This window comes from Miniopterus schreibersii (assembly GCF_964146895.1).
Source record: "Miniopterus schreibersii genome assembly, chromosome: 5".
In the NCBI taxonomy this organism is placed as follows: Eukaryota; Metazoa; Chordata; class Mammalia; order Chiroptera; family Miniopteridae; genus Miniopterus; species Miniopterus schreibersii.
Window position 1 is genome coordinate 49,034,885 of NC_138106.1, and position 23,556 is coordinate 49,058,440.

At 37.0% G+C, this 23,556-nt stretch overlaps 1 protein-coding gene across 1 annotated transcript in view; it reads left to right on the plus strand.

The window, feature by feature from the left end:
- Positions 1 to 23,556, plus strand: part of POLQ (DNA polymerase theta) — a 76,397-nt gene that overhangs the window by 39,574 nt on the left and 13,267 nt on the right. The window contains exons 16-25 of the mRNA XM_081139255.1: positions 769 to 3,869; positions 5,888 to 6,031; positions 7,180 to 7,376; positions 10,394 to 10,634; positions 12,589 to 12,782; positions 15,730 to 15,867; positions 17,072 to 17,246; positions 19,702 to 19,828; positions 20,440 to 20,561; positions 22,531 to 22,715. Coding sequence (XP_080995381.1) covers positions 769 to 3,869; positions 5,888 to 6,031; positions 7,180 to 7,376; positions 10,394 to 10,634; positions 12,589 to 12,782; positions 15,730 to 15,867; positions 17,072 to 17,246; positions 19,702 to 19,828; positions 20,440 to 20,561; positions 22,531 to 22,715 — 4,624 coding nt within the window. The remainder of the gene's footprint in view (positions 1 to 768; positions 3,870 to 5,887; positions 6,032 to 7,179; positions 7,377 to 10,393; positions 10,635 to 12,588; positions 12,783 to 15,729; positions 15,868 to 17,071; positions 17,247 to 19,701; positions 19,829 to 20,439; positions 20,562 to 22,530; positions 22,716 to 23,556) is intronic.

A 23,556-nucleotide genomic window follows, 5' to 3' on the forward strand; every position in this document is an offset into this window, starting at 1 on the left:
CCATAGTACAGGGCCACTGTAGAGTCCTCACTAGGGCAATACTCAGTGGAGCTGTAGGGCCCAGGTCACTCCTGTGACCCCAGGCCAGAAGAACAACTGACATGTGATTTTTGTCACTTTGGGTTGTGCCTCTGTGATGTGTTATTTTGTCACTTTGGGGCATGCCTCTGGCTGCAGTCTACTTGGAGTATGCTTTAAAACCTTCTTATGAAACTGTTCTCTGGAGCCTCTGATTTTTACATAATCTTTGGATATATGCATACTTGTTTAGAAATATATGCCACTGAGCCACACCTGTCCAGGCAACCACTGCCATTTCTTTCTTCTAGTCTCAACTCTTTACTGGTTTCTACTTTCTTTTGGTCACTCTATAGTCTCTTCAAATGTTTCTCCCAGAGTTCATATTATGTAGGAGGATCTGTTTTCAATTAAAGTTTTATAAGCTCACTTTTTTTAGGTTTTTATATAAAGAATCTGTCTTAGTGAGCCTTTCCCTTATTATCCTATTTAAAAATTGTAGTATCACTCATCCCTTCTTGGTGTTTCATTTTTGTGGACAACTCTTATCATCAGTTGACATAGACTGTATTTTAATATTTGTTTGTTCTCTGATTTCCCCAACTAGAATGTAAGTTCTATGAAAGCAGATATATTTTCCTCTTGTTCAGTGCTATTTCTTCCATTCGTAGGACAGTTGATGCTTAATAAATATTTGTTGTATTAATGAATCAGTGCATTAATTTGTTTCTTTTCCTATCTTTCTCCTAGTACCCGAAAAGCAGTCGATGAGGAAGAGGAAGCTGTTGAAGAACGTCGGAACATGCGAACTGCTTGGGTGGCGGGCAGAAAAGGCTTATCAGGAAGGGAGGCTGCAGCCCTTATCGTAGAAGAAGCCAAAATGATTCTCCAGCAGGACTTAGCTGAAATGGGAGTGCAGTGGAATCCACATTCCCTTTTAGATTCTGATACACAATCATTGACCAGCATTAAGTCAGAAGCAAAGGAGCATAAATTTATACTCCAAACTAAGAGGCCTTGTGAAAGATTAACATCAAAGAAAAAAAGTAACACAGTGTTTAGTGATTCTTCTGTTAAGGAGTCACCAAATAAAGTGCGAGATTTAGATGAAGATAAAGGCAGAGAGCATACAAATTCCTTTTCTAATCAGTTTCAGGATGGGAATCAAGAACGTCAGCTGCATTCAATTTCTAGAGCAAGAAAACGGGCTTATGTGAATATAAGTAAAGAGAAGCTAGAAACCTCTTTGAATGAGGGAAAAACAAGCACTAAGAAATTTGTTCAGACCGTTTCATCTGAGAAAAGAAAAAAAGCTTTGAATTTTAGTTCAGAAAAGATGAGTACACCCTTTCGATCTTGGAAACATAGTAAGCATCTGAAACGATCCAGAGACAGTAGCCCTGTGACAGACACTGGGATGTGTAAAATTGATTTACAAAAACAGACTAATCTTGCTCATTGTGAAGATTCATTTATCTTAGAGGAAAAGAATATGGAATTTAGAAGTCCAGGGCCATTAGCTAAAAATGCATCTTCCTGTGCTGAGGAAGAACGTAACAAAGCATCATTCCCATCACAGACAGAGCAGAGTCATTCAAGGAACAAAAAAATAACTAATGATATCCTTGTGGAATATTTTATCACAGGATCCCAGAGTAAAAAAGGGACTTGTGAAGCCACTAGTGTGGTTAGTGAGAATGGAAGAGGGTTAGCTGTCAGTGAGTCAGACAAAATAGACAAAGTGCTGATACAAAATGGTTCAAAAAACCAGAATGTTTATGCTAAACACCATGGTACCAATCCAATTAACCCGTGCCCGGAGGAGTCTGATAAACAGACAAACACCTATACCAAACAGAAAAGAATAATAGAGAAGCTAATGCCTTGTGATACAATCAGTAGTTATATAAATAGAGACTCAAATGCTATTATCAAATGTACAAGTGTAGAGTTTAATGCTGAGGAAAAGAAATCAAATAATCTTCAGATATCTGGAGATAATATAAGCAGCACTGAGATACCCAGTGGAGTACATCTACCAACTGGAGCGTTCGGTAAATCTGAAGATCAGCAGGAGGATTTTCTAAATACCTCTAGAATACAAGAAAAAACAGATGTTTATGCAGCAAAAAAAACTAAAAAGAATTGTGTCCTTGACTTAGGGTTAGTTTCTTGTGATTTTGAAGATAGTTTCTACCTGGATACTCAATCAGAGAAAATTCTACAACAGGTGGCAACTGAAAATGCTGAACAAGGAGCAAAGGACACCAACCCGGCCACGGAGATAATGCAGAAGGGCCTAGACAAACAGAATTCGAGCTCTGTTCAGAACAAGATTCACACTACTGTTCCTGGTGAACCACATTCTGCAGGAGTGATAAATACAGATCATTTGGAGCTTAAGACTGTAGATACTGTGACACAAAGCACTGATTCGCATGGGGTTGATATCCTGACTCCAGAAAGCCCACTTTTTCATTCTCCAATATTCTTAAGGGAAAATGGCCCTTCTTTCAAAAGGAATGAACTTTCTGTTACTGACTCCCAATTAAATAGTTTTCTTGAAGGTTATCAAACACAAGAAGCTATGAAACCACTTATATCTCTGGTTCCTCTAAAGAGAACTCCCACTGATACAGAAGTAGAATGTCTGCCAGTTCCTGAAACAAGTTTGAATTTGAGTGATAGTTTACTCTTTGACAGTTTCAGTGAAGAATACCTAGTAAAAGAACAAGCACCTGATGTAAGAGCAAAAGAACCCCTTTCTTTTGAAGTAATATCAGACCATTTCAATGATTCTCTGTATCTACAACCAGAGGGCCCAATTAAATCAAATACGGATGGGAATCAAGATAATAAGCAGCAGTTGACTTGTTTCAGTGATGAGTCTATTATATTTTCAGAAATGGATTCTGCTCAGATGGTTGAAGCTTTGGACAATGTAGATATATTTCCTGCCCAAGATAAACATAATACTGCAGTATTTTTTGGGGCATTAGAACTAAGTGATCCAGTTGGTAATGATTATCCCCAAAGAGAAGTAACTGGAGGAGATAAGGATGAAAGGTCTCAAAAATCCAAATTAACTGAGGCAAGGGAAAGCAATTCATTCACATGGTCAGGATCATCATTTGATTTAAGTCCAGGACTGCAAATGATTTTAGATAAAGTATCCAGTCCTCTAGAAAATGAAAAGCTAAAATTAACCACTATAAACATGTCTAATTTGAAAGGAAAAAATACAGAGTTAAATGACAAGCAAGATGTGGTTTCAAATTTGGATCCAAATCAAGTGCAGGGAATTTCATTCTCCCCTGATATTGAAGTAAAAAGCAAGACTGCGGCACTCGAGAACAATGCTGGTCATGGTGACACCCCATCACTCTTGCTTTGTAAAGAAAATGGTATAGTTGATGATAATGGACTCATTCCTCCTACACCCATTCCAGCATCTGCTGCTAAGGTCTCATTTCCAGGTATTCTTGAGACGTCTTCTGGAAAACTTCAGAAAACTAGTAGTGTTTTACAGCTTGGTGAAAATTATTTATTTGGCTCACTTTCAGATATTAAAAATCATGACTTAAGTCCAGAGAGTAGAAATGAATTAAAAGATGACAGTCCTATTAGAGACACAAGTTCACTGCAGTTATCACAGGATGGATCGCAGTTAACTCCAGCCTCATGCAGTGCAGAAAGCTTGACCATAATTGATGTAGCAAGTGACCAAACTCTCTTTCAAACGTTCATTAAGGAGTGGCAATGCAAAAAGCGATTTTCCATCTCACTGGCTTGTGAAAAGATCAGTAATTTGACATCTACAAGTGCTACTATTGGTGGTAGGTTTAAGCAAGGTAAGAATTAAAAGCAAGTTTTTCACATTTATATATAAAATAGTGGATTGAGGCGGGACTGAAATTTTCCAGTATTGGATATTAAATGTAATAAATTTATTCAAAGTTTAATAAATTTCTCTTATGTGGGTTTACATGTAGAACAGCCTTATTGTTCAGCACAACTAGATTAAATAATAGTTGCTCTCTATTATAAGAGATGGTTGAACCCAAGACACATGGGTGGGAGAGCTGAGCACTAAAACCAAGAACTCAAGCTGGGAGACTGAAAAAAATGCAGACCACCTAAGTACTATGTATTCCTCTGGCTCTGATCTACTTTTGTACCTGGATGATTAGGCCTGTGTCTGCCTCCTTTCAAGTAGGTCAGAGATCTAATCTAAACAGCTGTAATCTAAACAGCCGTCCTACAGCAGCTCGCAAGCCTAGGTGACCTGTCAGGAGTTACAGATCGGTGTTGTCTCCTGGGACACTGACGCAATGGTCAAGCTTGTTGCTGCTGGGGCCACCACAATTGGTATGGCTGATTCAGGAGCGTATGTTGGAACAGTGTTTGGTAGCTTGATCATTGGCGATGCCCGTCTCTGAACCAGCAGCTCTTTCTCTTATGCTACCTGGGCAGTGCCCTTCCTGAGGCCACGGGGCTCTTCTATTTGGTGGTTGCCTTCCTCAACCTCTTCAGTTCCTGAGGCTTCTTGGAGGCCCCTGCTGCTTCAGCTCCAGGCCATGGCTGGTGCTAGTGCATGCTAAGCTTTACCATTAAACAACATTTTTCTTTTAAAAATAGCATATATGTAAAATACATAATATGTATTAAATGCTATTACATAATATATAGAAATATTAAAATATAAATTTCTAAAAGTTAAGATAGATATTTTGAATATATCTTAAGTGTGTGTATATGACGATGGTTATTTATCATCAGTGCTCATGAATTATTTTCTATTAAACTATAATTTCCTTATTTGTATAATCACAAAAGTACATAGCAGATAGGTAGGCACTATATTTTTCACAATGTACATTAGCTACACTTTCCAATACTTATCTCAAGTAGAACTTGCACCTCCACTGATAGTCATGATCTTAAAGCCTCACCGAGCTCTTCCAGATTTTGAGAGTATTGAACTGTTTGGTCAAATAATGCCCCGTATATTCCTGTCTGTCTTCATGAAAGTAAGGGTTCTGTATCATAGGGAATAGCTGTATTCAGCTTGACAACCTGTTGTGGAAATCAAGCATTTGATCAGATTTCTTAAATTTCTGTATTTATGAATGAATTTGTTCATAAAGGTCTGAGCGCTTGTCTGATCTTCAATTCATGAAGCATGTGTGTTAATGTCAAGTTTTATGTACTTTCAGTGTTGACTAGTACATTGCAATTTTCATTCAGCACATAAAATTGAGCACATTTTCTGTGCTAGAGGTTAGAGGGATAAAAATGTTTACTTAAATTTAACAAACATGCTCCAGTTATTTTCCAGGTATTGGGGATGTAATTGTAAATAAAGTAGTTTGGTTTTTTGGAGATGCCTTATTTTAGAAAAAATGTTGACTCCAAATAAGAAATCAGACCTAATTCTTCACTAAGAAGTAAGACCCTTGATATTTGTGGAGTTGCTTAGTGTTAAGAGTTGCTGAGTTCACTAAACTTAAATTAAAAAAGAAAAAAATAGAATTGCTGAGTTCACCACAGAACCTTTGCAGTGTGCAGGTACTCTATTTCTGCTTGATTTATAGAAATTCAAAATGCAACTTTAGTCAATACTCATTTTAGTCATTATTATAGATCTATTTTAAGAAATTTTTGGTAGATTTTTCATAGTGGCAGTTATCTTAATAATAACTTAGTAACTTGATAGTAAGCCTACAAAGATTTTACATACACTTAAAATGACTATCCTGTAAATTTTGCCCATCAAATTTTTTTTTTAATTATTATCATTGTTTTAATGTTCAATTTAATGGTTTTATTTTTAGAGATTTTTTAACTATTTCACTTTTGATTTACTTAGTTAGCTCCCCTCAGGAAACTCCTATTAGAGATGATGGGTTTCCTGTTAAAGGCTGTGATGACATCTTGGTGATTGGACTGGCAGTATGCTGGGGTGGAAGAGATGCCTATTACATTTCATTGCAGAAGGAACAAAAGCATGCTGGTATGTAATCACTAGTCTGCAAAGTCAGCATACTATTTTAATGTAGCCTCTATGAGATAGTGACTTGTTCGTTGAGAATAATTTCCTCATATTTACCTAGAATTTATTTTAGGATTAAAAAGGTTTTTTTGGTTAATATGTAAATTATTTCATATATTAACTAGAATGAATGTTTTAAGAAACACCACTTTTACTCCCCTCAGCTTGTCACATGGGACTACTAATACTGTGTTTTCTTCTTGGGGGTAGTGGAGCGTTAGGGACTCTCTAGCCACCTTGAGGGTTTGCTTTTGAAGACTGGATCATAGCAGTTTCTTTTCAGACTTCTTTCCTCCTTTTGACTGGGTCTGGAGCTCATCTAGAGGCAGTGATGAGCAAGACATCTACAGTAATTGAATCACACAGCCTTGGAGAAGTCTTTGGAATGGAAAGAATATGATCTGAAAATACCTTGTGATTATAGTTGCTGGATACCTAGACAAAATTAATAAGGAAACATTTTAAAGGATGCCATATAATGCTTGTTTCGTAGGAAAATATGTTAAGATGAGTATTTACTCGAACTGCTATTTTTAAAGATATTCCTACTAAATATCCCTTTGAAAGGAGTTCCTTTAAAATTTATTTCAAATTACCTTTTTTGTCTTTAACTCCTCATTCTGAGAAATGTAAATTTATTTTTAGAAATCTTGATATTTAGAATTTTCTCCCACCTAAATAGAGCATTATAAGTCACCTAGTCTAAACCATAATTTTAAAAAATTAATTAGTTAATTTTTAATCCTCACCTGAGGACATGCTTAGAGAGAAGGGAAAGAGAGAGAGAAACATCTATCAGCTGCCTTCCACTCTCACCCCAACAGGAATCAAACCCGCAACCCAAGCATGTGCCCTTACTGGGAACTGAACTAGCAACCCTTCAGTGCACAGGATGATGCCCAACTGAGCCACTTTGGCCAGGCTATACTGTAATTTTTAGATTATGAAGCACTTCATCTACATAGCCAACATTGACCTTGATAAGGTCATGCTGAATTATTGTTACATGGAACTAGACTTTGAGTCTTTTTCAGTCTTTGCATTATAGATTGCTGTTTCATGTGAATGCATGTGATTTTTGCCTTAAGACTTTTTTTTTCTCTTTTAAGAAATTAGTGCCAGTTTGGCCCCACCTTCTCTGGATCCAAACCTGACTGTGAAAGACAGAATGTGGCATCTTAAATCCTGCTTTCCAAAGGACTCTGATAAGGAACGTTCTGTTATCATCTATGACTTCATCCAGGCCTATAAAATTCTTCTTCTGTCTTGTGGCATCTCCCTGGAACAAAGTTATGAAGATCCTAAGGTTCCATATCTTATTTAATTTTTACACGCTTAAATTTTTTAAATGTTTAGTGTTAATTTTTAAATGACATGGTATTTATTTACCTCTAACCATGCAGCTTTGAGTCGTCATTCCTTTATCCAGTAATCTCATCCCCCTAGAACAGAATATTATGCACCAAAGCTTCAGTGTAGATAAAAACAGAGATGTCACAAATTCCAAGCACTAAAGTTCATATCTTTCCTCAGTGATATGTTAAATTTTTATTTTGGTAGTATGTTCTAAGTTTTCTGTCTTGTAGTAAATTAGAAATGAAAGGAGAACTGTTAGATTTTATATATACGTACAATAGCAGGATGTTTCAAATGTCCATGAAAATAGAGGCAGGAAGCAGAAGTGTGTGGATGTAAGATGTCCAAAATGATAGTAGTTAGGGGCCATTGAACATAGGGACAAATCGCCTTACTAGCCCCTTGAGAACTTTCCAATGTAATAGCAAAGTATGGTACACTCTTCATAGTGATGACTCTGAGTTTTTAAGGAAAGGTAACTTATGTTGTTATAATAAACACTTAACATTATGATGCATTTTTGGAAGACATTTACTTATAATATCATAGCCTCAAAGGGATATCTTTTCTCATAGTGGAGAGTGAATACCTGAGGTTTATGGAATATTAATTTTGAGTTGAGATATGATACTACAGCATGTCCTTAAATAACAGCTATCATTCAACATTGTAGGAACTTAACTTGTTTATATTGATTAGCCTACGGTAAAATTGTTTTTGTTACTGTCATTTTGCTTACAGTTGCAGAACCTATGGACAGTGTTAAGTGAGGACTTACTGTACTTGGTTGTAATTATCAATATAATTAATAATACAATGATTTTTAGTTTCTTAGTTTCTTTAGCTTTTTTGGTAAAGATTTTCAAGGCAGTATCAGATAAACTAAAAGATACTATCTTTTTCTATACTTCAAGCCAGGCTTGGTTTACATGTGATAAATGCCATGTAGTTTCTTTTTTTTTTCCTATTGAATTTATTGGGGTGACATTGGTGAATAAAATTATATAGGTTTTAGGTATACAGTTCTATAATATATCACCTGTATATTGTGTTGTGTGTTCACCCCAAGTCAAGTCTCCTTTTGTCACCATTTATCTCCCCTTTACCCTTTTCTACCTCCCCTACCCCCCAAATGCCATGTAGTATCTAATGAATATAAAAGGTTGTCACATAATTTTGATGTCCCAGAATCCAAAATGAGAATATGGGTACTATGAGCTTACTCATCACAGATTTATACAGCACTTTTTGCATAAACTACTTGAAATATTCCATAATTGGTTATGTTAATCAAAACACTTTTGATGTAAGAAGATAACTATGAATTTATAAAATATCACTTTTATAAGAAATAGTTGGCAACTTTTACAATAGATTATCTTATTCAGTGCCTCCTAAAAGGGTTCTGATCACCAATTTCTAATGTGGTGTGGGCAGGTTTCCCCACACCTCCAATTCTTTGGGTGCCAGCTGGGTGTCCTACAGTTCCAGTCAGTTCTGACATTAGTGTCAGATCCCACAGATTAAGATCTCAGTCCCCAGTAGCAGGCTTGCTCCCTGGCCCTTGTCTGGCCACATGCAGGAGGCAACCAATCAATGTGTCTCTCTCACATCGCTGTCCCTCCCTCCCTTCTTCCCCTCTCTCTTTCCCTTCCACTCTCTCTGAAAAGCAATGGAAAAAAATATCGTCAGGTGAGGATTAAGAAAAAAAAAAATCTCAGTCCCACAAGATCCCCTGCCACCTCTTCAGATTCCAGCCGCAAGCCCAGGTTGTTATCTTTGCTTCTGAGTGACCATTTGTAAATCAGAGGTTCCCATGACCCCTCCTTTGGTTTAATTAATTTGCTAGAAAGAGCTCACACAACTCAGGAAACTAGTTTACTCACTAGATTACCAGTTTATTACAAAGGATATTAAAGGATACAAATCAACAACCAGATGAAGAGATACGTAGGTGAAGTCTGTGGGAAGGGGCCAGGAACTGCCATGCCCTCTGTCAGCACCTTTTATGCGTTCACCAACCCAGAAGTTGTCCAAACTCTCTCCTTTTGTGTTTTTAAGGAGGTTTCATTACATAGGCATGATTGATTAAATCATCGCCCCTTGGTGATCAGTTGTCTCCAGCTCCTTCCCTCCTCTATCTTTAGGTGACTTAGCAGCATTCCAAAAGTCACCTTATTGACCTAACAAGACACCTTTGCATTTCTTACCACTTTGGAAATTCCAAGGGTATTGGAAGCTCTGTGCTAGATATGGAGGCTGGTGACAAAGATGATATTTATATATTTTTTATAGTTCAAAATATTCCTCCCCCCCAAAAAAAAACCTGACATTTTTAACCTACAAAAGAAGTAACTGAGTCATATCGTAACTGTCAGAATTATGAACAGGGCTTAGATTTCCTTATTCTAAATCCAGTTTTGCTCTGCTAGATCTAGTGTTAGCAGCTACAGGTCTTCTAGTCTCATTGGATGGTCCTGGCAATAGGCCCTCATCCTGAGGGGAAAGCCAGAGGCTTTCTAAAACTTTGGATATGAACTTTTAGTGGTAAAACATTTATGTCTCACTTCTTCTGATGTTGAAAGAATCAAATAAACCTGAAACTATATAGGCCCATCTTTATTATAGTAGCTTAGCCAAGGTCAGCCTTAGTGGAGAAGAGCCCATCTGCATTTTCAGAAACATGGTTTCAGTTAGCTGAGAAGCACTTGGTTGTAAGCCTGCTACAGAACTAGGTCAGCAGAACTGCAGTAATGGAAAAATTATGTTTTCCTTCTTTGAAGGCTGCTGCTCTTATTGGTGCCAAAAATGAGTCCTGATACAATTATCCGCTTCCTCTCCTCTGCTGAGAAGACCAGCTGAATATGTGTTAAATGAAAATGAGCTTGCTTTTCCCCCCTTTTAACTTAAGGGTGCAGAAATGTCTTTGAAAAAATCAAGAAACCATCCTGATTGCTATCTTTTCAGGTGGCATGCTGGTTACTAGATCCAGATTCTAAGGAGCCGACTCTTCACAGCATAGTCACCAGTTTTCTTCCTCATGAGCTTCCACTCCTGGAAGGGATAGAGGCAGGCCAAGGAATTCAAAGCCTGGGACTGAACGTCAGCACTGAGCATTCTGGGCGTTACAGAGCATCTGTAGAGTCCATTCTCATCTTCAATGCTATGAACCAACTCAATTCTTTGTTGAAGAAGGAAAACCTTCATGGTAAAGCAAAGTTTCTGGCATTTTTATGCTGTTACAGACTGGTGATAATTATATACTTAGCCACTTTTTATTACAGGAGAGTAAATTACACTTTTTACACAAACCTTATTGTTGGATTGTCTAGTATATGAGTCAACAAAGTTTTCTGTTAAAGGCCAGATAGTAATTATTTTTGGCTTTGCAGCCCAGGCAGTCTCAATCCCAAATATTCAAGTCTGCCATCGTAGCACAAAAGCGGCCATAGAGATGAAAATGAGTGTTCCAATAAAACTTTATTTACAAAAACAGGCATCTGCCCCTAGTTTGGTTATAGGTTGCCAACCTCAGGCTGCTTTGCAATGAAGAAAATTAGTGATGTTTTATTCATCTATTGCTTTTATATTTGAACTTTATCAAGTGATTTTTATTTACATTTAGAATATATCTTTCATGGATTTAAAAAAATGAACAGTTTTCTTTTTGAGCTATTAACAGTTATTTCTTCAGCAAAGAATATTAATGTGAATCTTCTCCCCCCCTCATAACAAATAGCATGGATTTATTGTGCAGCCTGCTGGTCCACATGAGTACCTTGACTTCACAGAGCATAATATATGGTTATGACAGAAATGATGAAGTGGAGCAAAGTTGGCTTTATTGTGAAAAATAAATAAATAAACCATGAATTTATTGCCTGATTAATAAATACTAGAAACAGCAGACAGATGGATTCACAAACACCAGGGTTGGAACCTGGGCTGTGTCACTTACTAGTGAGGGGCTTTGGGCAAGCTACTGGAACTCTCTGTCTGGTTCTTATAAAATTGTTGTGTGTATTAAATGAGAGAGAACTAAGTGCAGTGTCTGCCACAGAGTAGGTATTCATTTTTTTGTTAGTTGATTATTATTATTATTTTTACTGCTAACACAAGCCCTCTGTGCTGATAGTAATGTTCTCCCCAGTATCTTTGGGTAGAATAATACAAAGACCAGACTGACTTGCTTAAGTGATGTTAATTAGCAGCTCTTGAACAGGCACTGAAATGTTTCAAACTCAGCTTCTCTAAGCCAATGTAGGCAGGTCAAGGAGTGGGGGTATGTGAGACACATGCCACAAGACTGCTTCCACACTCATGGATAATAGGGCTGAATGAACACAGCTCTTGACCTCTGTCTGCCAGTCTGCCCCTAGGCCAGGTGTCCCAGATAGTCTATGTAGTTCCCAGACACCAACACTTGATGGTGGTGATATGGATTAGTCTGTAACTTTTTATAGACATTTCTTTTTTTTTAAATGTTTTATTGTCTTTGCTTCAGGCCTTCTCAGAGCCTTTAGTATATTAACAGGCATCATGAATATCCAAGAGCAGTATAATAATGCAGAAACTCACAGTATACAGTGTCTCTCAACTCCACTCTTTTTATAGAGTATCTTTGAGACTAAAGTTCCTGTGAACATAATGGGGAAAACTGATTTAGAATGATAGCTCTGTTGAGAAATGTCAGCAGATAGAAAAATATCCTGATTCTTATTTCAGGAATTTTCATTACTCTTTGGTAAGTGCATCAGAAAATGTAAAAGCTTCATATTTAGTTCTTTATGCAAGCATGCATACCATGGGACCAGGAATATTGGAAACAGTTTCAGGGAATTAACACTTTGTAGTCAGCTTAGCAAATAAGATTGGCTATTTTGCTCTTACTAAGAGTAGAAGCAAAAACATTATTTTGGGAGAAAAGCAGTCTCTTGTAATGCAGACTATTCACAAGATTGCCAATTCTTCTAGTCTCTGGATAGCCAAGGATAAGTCTAGTGCTTAAGTGGAAAATACTATTATCCCTATCATTGTTGGTTTGAGAACACTGCTCATCTCTAGGCTTTGCTAGGAGAATTCCATGTGTGTGGTTAGGTAATGATGCTGATCTAGTCATGTGGCTGGTGAATTAATGGTTTAGTTTTCTTTTTCTCTTCCAGATGTTTTATGTAAAGTGGAAATGCCCTGTCAGTACTGCTTGGCCTTGCTAGAACTGAATGGAATCGGCTTTAGTACTGCAGAATGTGAAAGTCAGAAACACATAATGCAAGCCAAGCTGGATGCAATTGAGACTCAGGCGTATCAACTAGCTGGCCACAGTTTTTCCTTCACCAGTTCAGATGACATCGCTGAGGTTGTATCATGGGAATAGGGAATTTAGAAAAGTAATTTTTAGAGTTAAAAATGGCGTGTGTGTGTGTACATTTCCTAAATGTGTTTACCTAAACATCAAAGATGAGTAAAAAAACCAAAAACCAAATCAATTCAGTTAACCAGAATACTTTGGAGAAGTATATAATTTATACTATATTTATGAAATAGGAAGGTAATAAAGAAGGCTCCTAGACCATTTGCTCCATGAGAAGAAAATTTGCCTGGAACAGAAGAGGCACTTAGTAAATATTTGTTGAACAAAAGACAGTTGCATAACAGTGTAGCTGTTTCTCCATGAGATTAATCATTTCATGGGCTCTCATCCCTTCCTCACCTTTAAGTCTTTTTTTAGAATACAAAATTAGATTTTTTTTCAGTTGTTAATGAAAAATGGATTTTTGTGATTGTTTGCTTTTTAAAGCTAATTAAGATTCCTTACATAAATTTTGGCGTAGTTTATTCTTATTTTTATTTTGAAAGGTTGTTGTTCTGTTCTCTCCTACAGTATAGGTTGGGTGCTTATACTTGATAGCATTGAAATTACAGTGTAATCTTTCTTTTTTTTTTTTTTTAAAATATAGCTTTATTGATTTCAGAGAGAGGAAAGGAGAGGGATAGAGAGATAGAAACATCAATGATGAGAGAGTCATTGATCGGCTGCCTCCTGCACACCCCCGACTGGGGATCGAGCCCACAACCCGGGCATGTGCCCTGACTGGGAATCGAACCCTGATCACCTGGATCCTAGGTCGACGTTCAACTGCTGAGCCATGCCCATCCGGGCTACAGTGTATTCTAGATGTGATTCAATAATATAGCATATCGGTGAATTTCATAGGCTTTAGAGACAGATTCATTGGGTTTCAATCCTACCTCCTTCATTTATTAACTAACTCCAAGACTTTGGGCCAGTACATTAACTCTTTATATCTCAGTTTTTTCATCAGTAAAATGGGTTAAGATAGAAATACCTCATAGAATTGTTCTGAGGAGTAAATGATGAATGTAAACACTTAGAATAGTGCCCATCTCATAGTAAGTGCTCAACAAATGTTATATATACTCATAAAACTGTCAATTTTTAAGCCAAAGAATTATATGTTTAAAAAAATGAGGAACTTTGTTTCTCCTAATCGTCTGGTATATTTGTATTGAATTCAGTGGTTTTTTTGGGGTATTATTAATATTTTCTTTTGAGTTCTTTAGCCCAGGTACTCCCCAAGCCAGTACCTGCCTAAAAGCATATAAAATTACATAAAGAACTTATTAAAAGTATACAATCTCTGGATTTCAACACAACTAGGCTTGGAGCAAAGGCAGGAATCTGTGCCCTTGTGACTCAGATGGGTACTAAGGTATTAGGACCATAGGCCTAGAGTCTAGACCAAACTCTGAGCTAGAATAAAAGTCCTTCGGTGTTATTAGCTTGTTCTTAGGTCTTCATGTTAAAATAGAAGTTATATTTAAGGTAAACTAACAGTTTTACACATTGACTAATTAATCCTTGTTGATTTTAAGTTGAATCTTTGAACCAGGCAGGATATTATTATTAATATTCATCTAGAGCTACACTAATACAGGAGCTACTTACCACTTATAGCTATTTAAATTTAAATTAATTAAAATTAAATAAAATATACCAATTTAGCTGCTTACTTGCACTAACCACATTTCAAATGTTCAATAACCACAGTGTGGTTAGAAGCTACCATATTAAACAGTGCAAAAGTTTTTTTGCATGTTACTGATCTAGAGCAGGGACCAGCAAACTACAGCTTGCAGGCCAGACCTGGCCTGCCACCTGTTTTTGTAAATAAAATTTTATTGGAAAACAGCCACGCTTGTTCATTTACTTATTGTCTGTGGCTGCTTTCATTCTATAATCACACAGTTGAGAAGTTGTGACAGATAGTAAACCCCGCAGAGCTGAAAATATCAATTATGTGGCCCTTTATGGGTAAAGTTTGCTGACCCTTGTTCTAGATGGAAGCATGGGTTAGTGAAAAGAAAAAAGGAATTAGAATTATAAGACTCCGAGTTCTAATTCTTAATTCTACTACCTTCTGGCCATGTAACATTGAGCAAGTTTTTCCAACTGTTTTTTTCAGATTTGTCACAGAATTATAAAGATTACATGTGATGGCACATGTTAAAGTACCTAGCATAATGGCTGGCATATAGTAGGTGCTCAGTAAATATTAGTGCCTCTTGTCCCCATCTTGTTCCACCCCTCATTTCAAAGATGTGTTAATTGAGGCCTGGAGAAGTAATTTATATACAAGATCCTCCCTCTGCCCCTGAGCCTGGATCCCTGCCCTGTGTAGGCTTCATTTCTTCAGTGGGTGTTTTCGGTCATTCTCTAGCTTTCACTATTGCTCCATTGGGTTGGCCACCTTCTCCTCACTTTTTGTGCCCAGGGACTCTCAGGATCCAGCCTTCTGGTGGTAGAATTAGATGACTTTTTGGACCCCTTCCTACTTAGTGTTCTCTGATTTTTGTGATTAAAATAGCCATGAAGGTGCTCATGTTGACTCTCAACGGGGCTTAAGTGATTGAGCAGCCACATTGTTTACCACATCAACCGGTATTTAGGAGTGTTCACAATCCTCAGAGCAACCTAAAGTCTCAATGTCAATAGCTTATTTGTCCGTTGTTCAGCACAGAGTACACACTCCAGTATTGTTGGCTGTTTAAAAGCCTGGTATTAGTATTAATCTGTTAGTGCCTAAATTAGAATGGACAGCCTACTGACATACATTTTATTGCCACTATTTATTAAATGTGATAATTCCAAATTTTCCAAAAAACATTCTTCCAACCCATGTTGAACTGTATTGGTTGTTTTCTCTAAAAACTTTTTGAAATGTTTTCTTAATGACAATACTTGAGATTTGATACTTGACTAAAGAAGCTTTAATTTATTACAGGTTTTATTTTTGGAATTGAAGTTGCCACCAAATGGAGAGATAAACAACCAAGGCAGCAAGAAAACTTTGGGTTCTACCAGAAGAGGGAATGACAATGGCCACAAGCTAAGGCTGGGAAAGCGGTTCAGCACTAGTAAGGTGCTCTTCGGGGCAGTCACGGGCAGCACTGAACTACTTTTAGCATTTTGGTGTCTTCAAAGAATGTTGATGAAACCAAGATCCAACATAGCCCACCATTTGAACTTATCCACATAAAAACAAATTGGTTTGTGGTTTGGCTGCCCACAATAAATGTGCAGATATTTCAGCATGGAAAGTCTGGGCCATAATCTGAGTTAGCAGTTGTGTCCTTCCTATCATTAAACAGTGTAAAGATTTGTAAACTCAGGCCTGTAGACATTTAATTATTGACATCCACTACTCTTAGACTTCTAGTATAATAATATAATTTGTATAATTATATGAACATAAACAAAGGTATGGAAGGATTTTTTTTTAAAAAGCAAAAGAACCCGAGCCAATACAAATAAAACTTTTTTTCAATTCTAGGGCGAAATAATAAGTTTTACATGAGTTTCTTTTAAGAATCTAACCTGCTGATTTTAAAGTATAATTGCTAGTCATAGTCCATGGAAACTGTATGCATGGGAGAGAAAAGGGAAAGGGCTTATTTTACATTTTTACGGAATGAATGTTCAATGGAGAAATAAGGGTAGAAAGTACAGCCACAGCAGTCCTGGAGAGAGTAGTCCAAGTTACCATCCTAGAGAATTTTGACCCTAATATCATTAATCTGACTTGCCTGGCCTGGGGAAGCTTCCTTCTGTAGCAGATCTTTTTATTTGATCTCACACGGTCTCTATCCTTTAACCGTCTTCAAAAGTCTTTAGCATGAAAAAATGAAAGTGTTAAAGATAAATGTCTTCCAATTTTCTGGATATAGAAACCATGAAAGTATTAGGGCAAAATGGAAAAAAAAAGGGAAACTTCCAATTATTTGAGGAATGGAGGAGGAAAGTACAGAGATAAAAAGAGGTGATGTAAACTCTGGGGTGGAGTGTGGGGAGGCAGTTACTTTGCTAAGTTGACATCTTGCTGAGTTTTTTTTAAAGGTAGATCTAAATTGATGTTGCTCGGCATTAACATGTTTGCTTTTAATAATCTATAATTATCATAGTTTTAGCATTATGGCGATTTCTATAAAACCCAAACAGTAATTTTGAGTTGTAGATACAGGAGTTAGCAAATTTAATTTTGAGACTGTTGTTTACCTAAAAGATATTCTATTTGCTATGGAATTTGGATAAGAATCGGATCTTACCTTATTATTTTTCTTTGACAGGCTGTTTTAAATAAATTAAAGGCATTGCATCCTTTACCAGGCTTGATATTAGAGTGGAGAAGAGTCACTAATGCTATTACCAAAGTGGTCTTTCCCCTGCAGCGGGAAAGGCGCCTGAATCCTTTTCTTGGAATGGAAAGAATCTATCCTATATCACAGTCACACACTGCTACAGGTAATGGGGAATTTTAAGTATGGATAATATCCAATTTTGAAAGAAAAAATTTTTCATATGTATTTTCTTATGATCACCAAGGAATTCAAGTGTTGATCCTTGGGTTTAATGAAGTTTCTTAAACGTTATGAAACACATACTACATGCGAAGCATAGATTCATACTACCTAGATACGGAGATGAGAGTTAGTAAGATACAGTTTCTGCTTTCAGGTATTGTGTAGAGTAACTAGGACGTCTGAGACTGCGCTTTGGATGAGAGTATCCCCAGGATTAAATATCTGAGTCAGTGATCTTATCTAATTTCAGTCCCAGCCCTCTCCTGAACATCTTAAGATTCTCTCCAAGTTGAATCTAAGTAGGTGTGTGGGGCTTTTGTATAATGAGTGAGCATCTTATTTTACTCAATTAGAAAAGAGAGCTGTAGAGTCCTTTGGGTGTCTCATGGCCTTCTTGGCATTGATATGGATATAATATGAGGAAAAAAGTGTTCTTTCTCTAGGCAGTGCAGAACTTTAAATATTTGCCAAGTGCCGAAGGGCATCATTAACTCCTTCATAGGGAAGGCAATTTAGATTGATGGTATATAATGTGGATTTTGATACCAGATTTTTATAAGGTTTGAATCCTGGTGCTGTGAATCTTTAGACAAAGTACTTAACCTCTCAGTGCCTAAGTTTCCTCATGATAAAACAGGGTATTAATAGTCCAACTTCACCAGATCATCCTGAGGATTTAATGGCCTAGTACATGTCAAGTGTTTAGAGTAGTGCACAGCTTGGTTCCAGTGTTGCGGTTGCTAAGGGTGGGGCACCGTCGGAGCTGCGGTCTCCGCTTGCTTATGCCTTGTTCTCGACAACTTCTCTCTTCCTTCTTCTCTATTCAGCGAACCTCTTAGTTCTTCCTGGCCAGCCCTTGCCCTGTGGGTATTTCAGTTTCATCGGTGTAAACTTACGTAAAATAAATCCTTGTTGGTGAAAAAACAAAATCAACCTAGAATTTCAAATCTGTTGCACATTTATTTGTTGATAAAGCAGAAAGTAATCAATTCCTTTTTTTTCCTGATTGGTATTTATCATACTGTACCTACATTTAAAGAATATTTTAGAAATAGAGGTTTCCCTAAGTATAGCAAAGCCATTTCATTATCATAATTGATCTTCATGATGCTATGTCCATGTTTTGTCATTTATTTTTGACATCTTGTTTGTCTGCCAGTGTTACCTCATTAATTCAAGCAATAGACCTGACTAGTAAGTACTATTATAGAAAAGAAGACAGTGTCCTGAGGCAGAGAGACTTGGATTCCTTCCTCTGCTGTTTGTTAGCTTTGTAACACTGAACAGGCCATTTGATGATAATATTTATATTAATATCTATCATTAATTGATCACTAATTTTAGCTAAAAACTAGGGCATACTATCAGGGATTTATTCTGAAAAACTATATTCTAGGTACTTAAAATGTCTGATATATTAAAAGAAGATGTAATTACATATAGTAGCTTGTAGAGAGCCTATTACAATGGTCTATCATAAAACATGTCACTATATATGTATTATAAAAACTGCCAAAAAATTAATTACCCAAACTTTTTTTTTAAGACACTTGTTTTTAGTCCCCACCCCACGACCTTTCAGTGCATGTGATGATGCTCCATCCAACTCAGTGACACCATCCAGGGCCAGACTTTTTTTGAACAATGCTTATGTGTTATAGAAAAATTCAACTAATAAGTAAGCAAATAAAATGTAAAATATTTGGGGGGAAATAAAGTAAACAATTAGCTTTCTATTCCTAGAAAATTCATTAACCACCTGATTCGAGTCTCCAACTATGTCCTTGTTAGCATTCATTCTCTCCATGAGTGATGATGACGATGATGATGATGAAGGAAATCAGCCAGGTGATGTCTAGAAAGGGATGTTCCACCTCTCACTGCTACTCTGTCTCCCACATTAGCTAACTCCTCTGGTCCAGTTGTCCCTCTTCAGCACTCAGGTTGTCCTTTTGCTCCAGATCTTCCTCTCTGTATCTTGTGCATTTCTGACTTTTAAAGGCTTCGACAGTTATTTCACCAACGATCCATTTGATTAGTCTTTACCCATCAATAAGACTGCTAACATTTTGTAATGCTAACATCTGGTACTCATTGTAGCATAGGGATAGTTCAACATCAAATTACTTCTTATCATGGACTTGTTTTATAGAGAGCTAGGTTAGTGTAAAACATCATAATGTAGCTGATTCATATATTCACTTACATTGGCATTGGTCTTGTTCTTATTATATCATCATTAGGCACATGAACATAATGAAAAATATTTTTTTAAATAAGAATTTAGCAATAGAGCATACATTTTTAAGAAAATTCAGAAATGCAATTACTATTAAGATAAATGTCAGATTCCCCCCTCCCCCCTAATTTTATGTCTTCATTCTGTTTCATTTTAGGACGAATAACCTTTACAGAACCAAATATTCAGAGTGTACCAAGAGATTTTGAGATCCAAATGCCAACACTAGTAGGAGAAAGCCCACCTTCCCAAGCCCTCTGCAAAGGCCTACTTCCCATGGGCAGGTAGACATTATTTCTTTGTATTTGTGTTAATATACTTTCATGAGCATGAATGGCTTGAAAATAGCCTATTGAACAAACTTATGAAAATAATTTAAATTTCTGTTTTAGGTATATACATTCTATTCTAGGCACTATCCATTTCCAACCCTGAGTCTGCCTATAAGGAAGGTAGTTGATGGTGAAAGGCTGAAAACCAGGCCGTTAATTAAATCAACCATCATATGCTTATTTAAGTCAAATACTAAAGGGAAAAGTTTAGCAAAGTCAGGAATATCCTCTCCTGCCTTCCTTATATACACAAAGGGAAGAAAAAGCACAGATAATTTATATTAGATTTGGTAAAAGAGATTTGTTGAGTTGAGCTAAATGTCAGTGAATTATCTCAGAAGCAGTTTGTGGGAAAGGCTTTCACAGAAATATTTTATTTCTTATTTAATTGAATGTTTGCTTTAAAAAGTCTAGAATCTTTGTTAAGATTTTTTAAAGGGAGTTTCAAATAATAAGGGTTTTAATTTTCTTAGATGGAATTGTTAACTTTACTGAAAAGTCAAGCCTTTTTCACATATTTGAGTCTACTTCATGTCTAGCTGATGATGGTGTTTTCATGACAGGGGAGGAAATAAGAAGGGCTGTGGTCTGAACCCTGGGCACCAGGCACAGATGGAGGAGAGAACCTCAGACAGAGGAATGCCGTTTTCTGTGAGCATGCGGCACGCCTTTGTGCCTTTCCCAGGTAGGGTGCTCATGGTTTTTGAACTTCTCATTCCTGTGGGAATATTTTTCAAAGCACTGATAAAGCCTGAATTATGAATAAGACTCAGAAGTATGCATTGGTCTCTCCATCTTCCCTCTTGTCTGTGTAGCCTCTGTTTCCCCTTTGTGCTGCCAGGTTTATGACAGTCAGTCACCATTGTCTTCATGATCTGCGCTGTGGGAAACTTCTGTGGTGTATGCTCATTGGTAGCAGTCTGTTGAAACCACGTTTTCCTAGGTCGCTGTAAATCTTTTTGGAAAAATCCAATGTATTTTTATTCCTCACCCTCTTTGACTTCTGTAGAGCATTTGTCATTGTTCATCAACCCTCACTTTCCTTGATTCCTCTCCTCCCTGAACCACTAAGGGCGCACTTTTTTGCCTCTCTTTCTGACTTGCTTTGCTTTTTGTTTCTTCTCCCTTTCTCCAGCCTGCTGCTTTCTCTTACATGGGGTGGCCCCCAAGGCTATCCTCCTGTGTGACCTCTCCTCAGTACTCTAGCCATAAACCTTTTGTCATCAGAACATTTGGAAGCCGTGATCTAACTCCCAAATAATCCCTACTGTCGGTATACGTATTTGCTCTTTTATGTTTTGCAAGTTGGCAGGCCTGGGTGAGTGCAGTTAACTATCTGAATTTATTTGAATTCTGTCAGAAACATATAGTCTAAGGGTGAATTCAGATCTAGGATAGCATAACCTACTTGGCAAATTTCAGTTTTGCATTTTATTATTGTAACCATTTTTAAGTAGTATTCTGTTCTGAGGCATTAAGTACATTTGCCTTATTGTGCAACCATTACCACAGCCAATCTCAAGAACTTTTTTATCTTCCCCAACTGGAACTCTGTGCCCATTAAGCACTACCTCTCTCTCCCTAATCCCCAGCCCTTGGTAACCACCATTCTACTTTCCGTGGGCTTATTTGCTGAATCACAGAGTAAAAACCTATTTAGTTTTGATAGATATTGTCAAATTGCCACCTAATGGGGGACGGTTACCCTTTACTTCCTAATAACAATCTGGGAGTATTTTTTTCTCAGCCTTGCCGCAGTGTGCTCTCCAACTTCTGGACTTTTGCAATATAAGTAGAGGAAAATTGTTTCTTGCTGTAGACTTAATTTCCATTTCTGTTATTGTGAATGAAGTTGAGCATTCTTTAATATGTTTTAAGTTTCTTTTATTATTTTCATGAACGACTTGTTTAGGTTTTGTCTTGTTCTTGATTTGTAGCATCTTTTTTATAATAAGGCAACAAGTTCTTTGTAATATCAGTCAAATATTTTTTCTACTTTTTCTTTGAACCTTCTTTTATTATTTTTTATTTTGGTTTTGCCATGCACATCTAATCCACTCATTTCTAAGCCATAGGTAAATTATCTGAATCTTAAAAACTTTTCTTCACATATCAACCACTTGATTTTTAAAAAAAAATGTAATGTCTTTGTTATTATCAAAGTAGAGCACACATTTCTCTCCAGCCCACTTAAAATGTGCACACGTTGGAAACCATTTTCTTCATTTGTTCGTTCATTCATTCATGAATCATTTAAAAGTCTATTATGTGCCAGAAATTGTGCAAAGTTTTCTATTGACTGCAAAAGAAAATTAAGTCTTCCACCCTTCAAGGTCAGTGCTATGTGGGTGAGGTACGAAAGAATCATTTTAGGTTATGTGTCAGGTGCTGTGCGAACACTAAGGGAAGCACTGCCACTGAGGTTACGGAGCAGAGGTCAGGGGTGGCTTCACACATGTTATGTATACTTGAAAGCTAGATGAAAAAACTGATCAAAGTTACAGCACTGAATTGCATCATGTTAAGAGCAAGGTTTTAACTTTTAGATACATGATCTCATGGTTCTATGTTAGAATGAAATTTCTGTCATCTTCAATTATATGAAACTTGGATTTGCTTTTGTACCAGCTTTTCTAAAATCATTTCTACTTTAGGTGGTGTAATATTAGCTGCTGATTACTCTCAACTTGAACTGAGGGTCTTGGCTCATTTATCCCACGATAATCGTCTTATTCAAGTATTAAACACTGGAACTGATGTTTTCAGGAGTATTGCAGCTGAATGGAAGATGATTGAGCCAGAGTCTGTGGGGGATGATCTGAGGCAGCAAGCAAAGCAGGTAATCTTAGTGAACATGCTTAATATCAATGTGAATTTTAATGATTCAAAAAAACTGTCTCAATCATTTGTAGTTGAGGGCTGATTTCTTCTTTGGATCTTTCAAACCACATTTATCTGAGCCTGTCTCATGGTATTCATTATACTTTCCTTCATAGATTCAATAGGAAGAATCAGACTTAGTCTGAGGCAGTTTAGTGACAGAATAGCCATTTGCATTGTGGTAGATATTGTGATGCTTGCGTGTGCGTATGCATGTATTTAAAAATCTCTAGTCTGCAAGCATCCATATTTTCATCTTTCTGTTTTCCCACATCATTGAGCCACAGTGCTTTTTATGAAAAGGTACTTTCTAAGTGTTTGTTGAAAAATAGATATTGCTCAGCTGTGTATTATAATTAATAACCGATAGCTTTTTAGTTTTTTAAGGCCATTGGTTAACTAATCCCCCTGTGAACTTTATACTGCCCTTGGACTTTTCAAGTGGGCCCACATTTAGTGTCTACTCCCAAATGACTGTCAGGCAGAGACTGGCAAAGGCCACGTTTACACCATTTCCTGGCCTGGATTAACACTGATACTTTCTTACCGTGTGACCTGTTAGAAATCTGATGCCATTTTCAAGAAAGTAGGACTGGTGGCTGATGTAAAAGGCACATCGTGACTCCCACCTCTAAGATCCTGCTTTACTAGTTTTACATTTACTTAGATACAGCTGTAATTCCTGACTAGTTCATTAGGCATAAAGCACTTCCTCTCGCCACCATCTGTTTCGCACCAACACTTGCTTCTTCCACAATTTAGAAAGCCAACTTTGTCTTCTCTGTTCAGTCTCCTTTGGC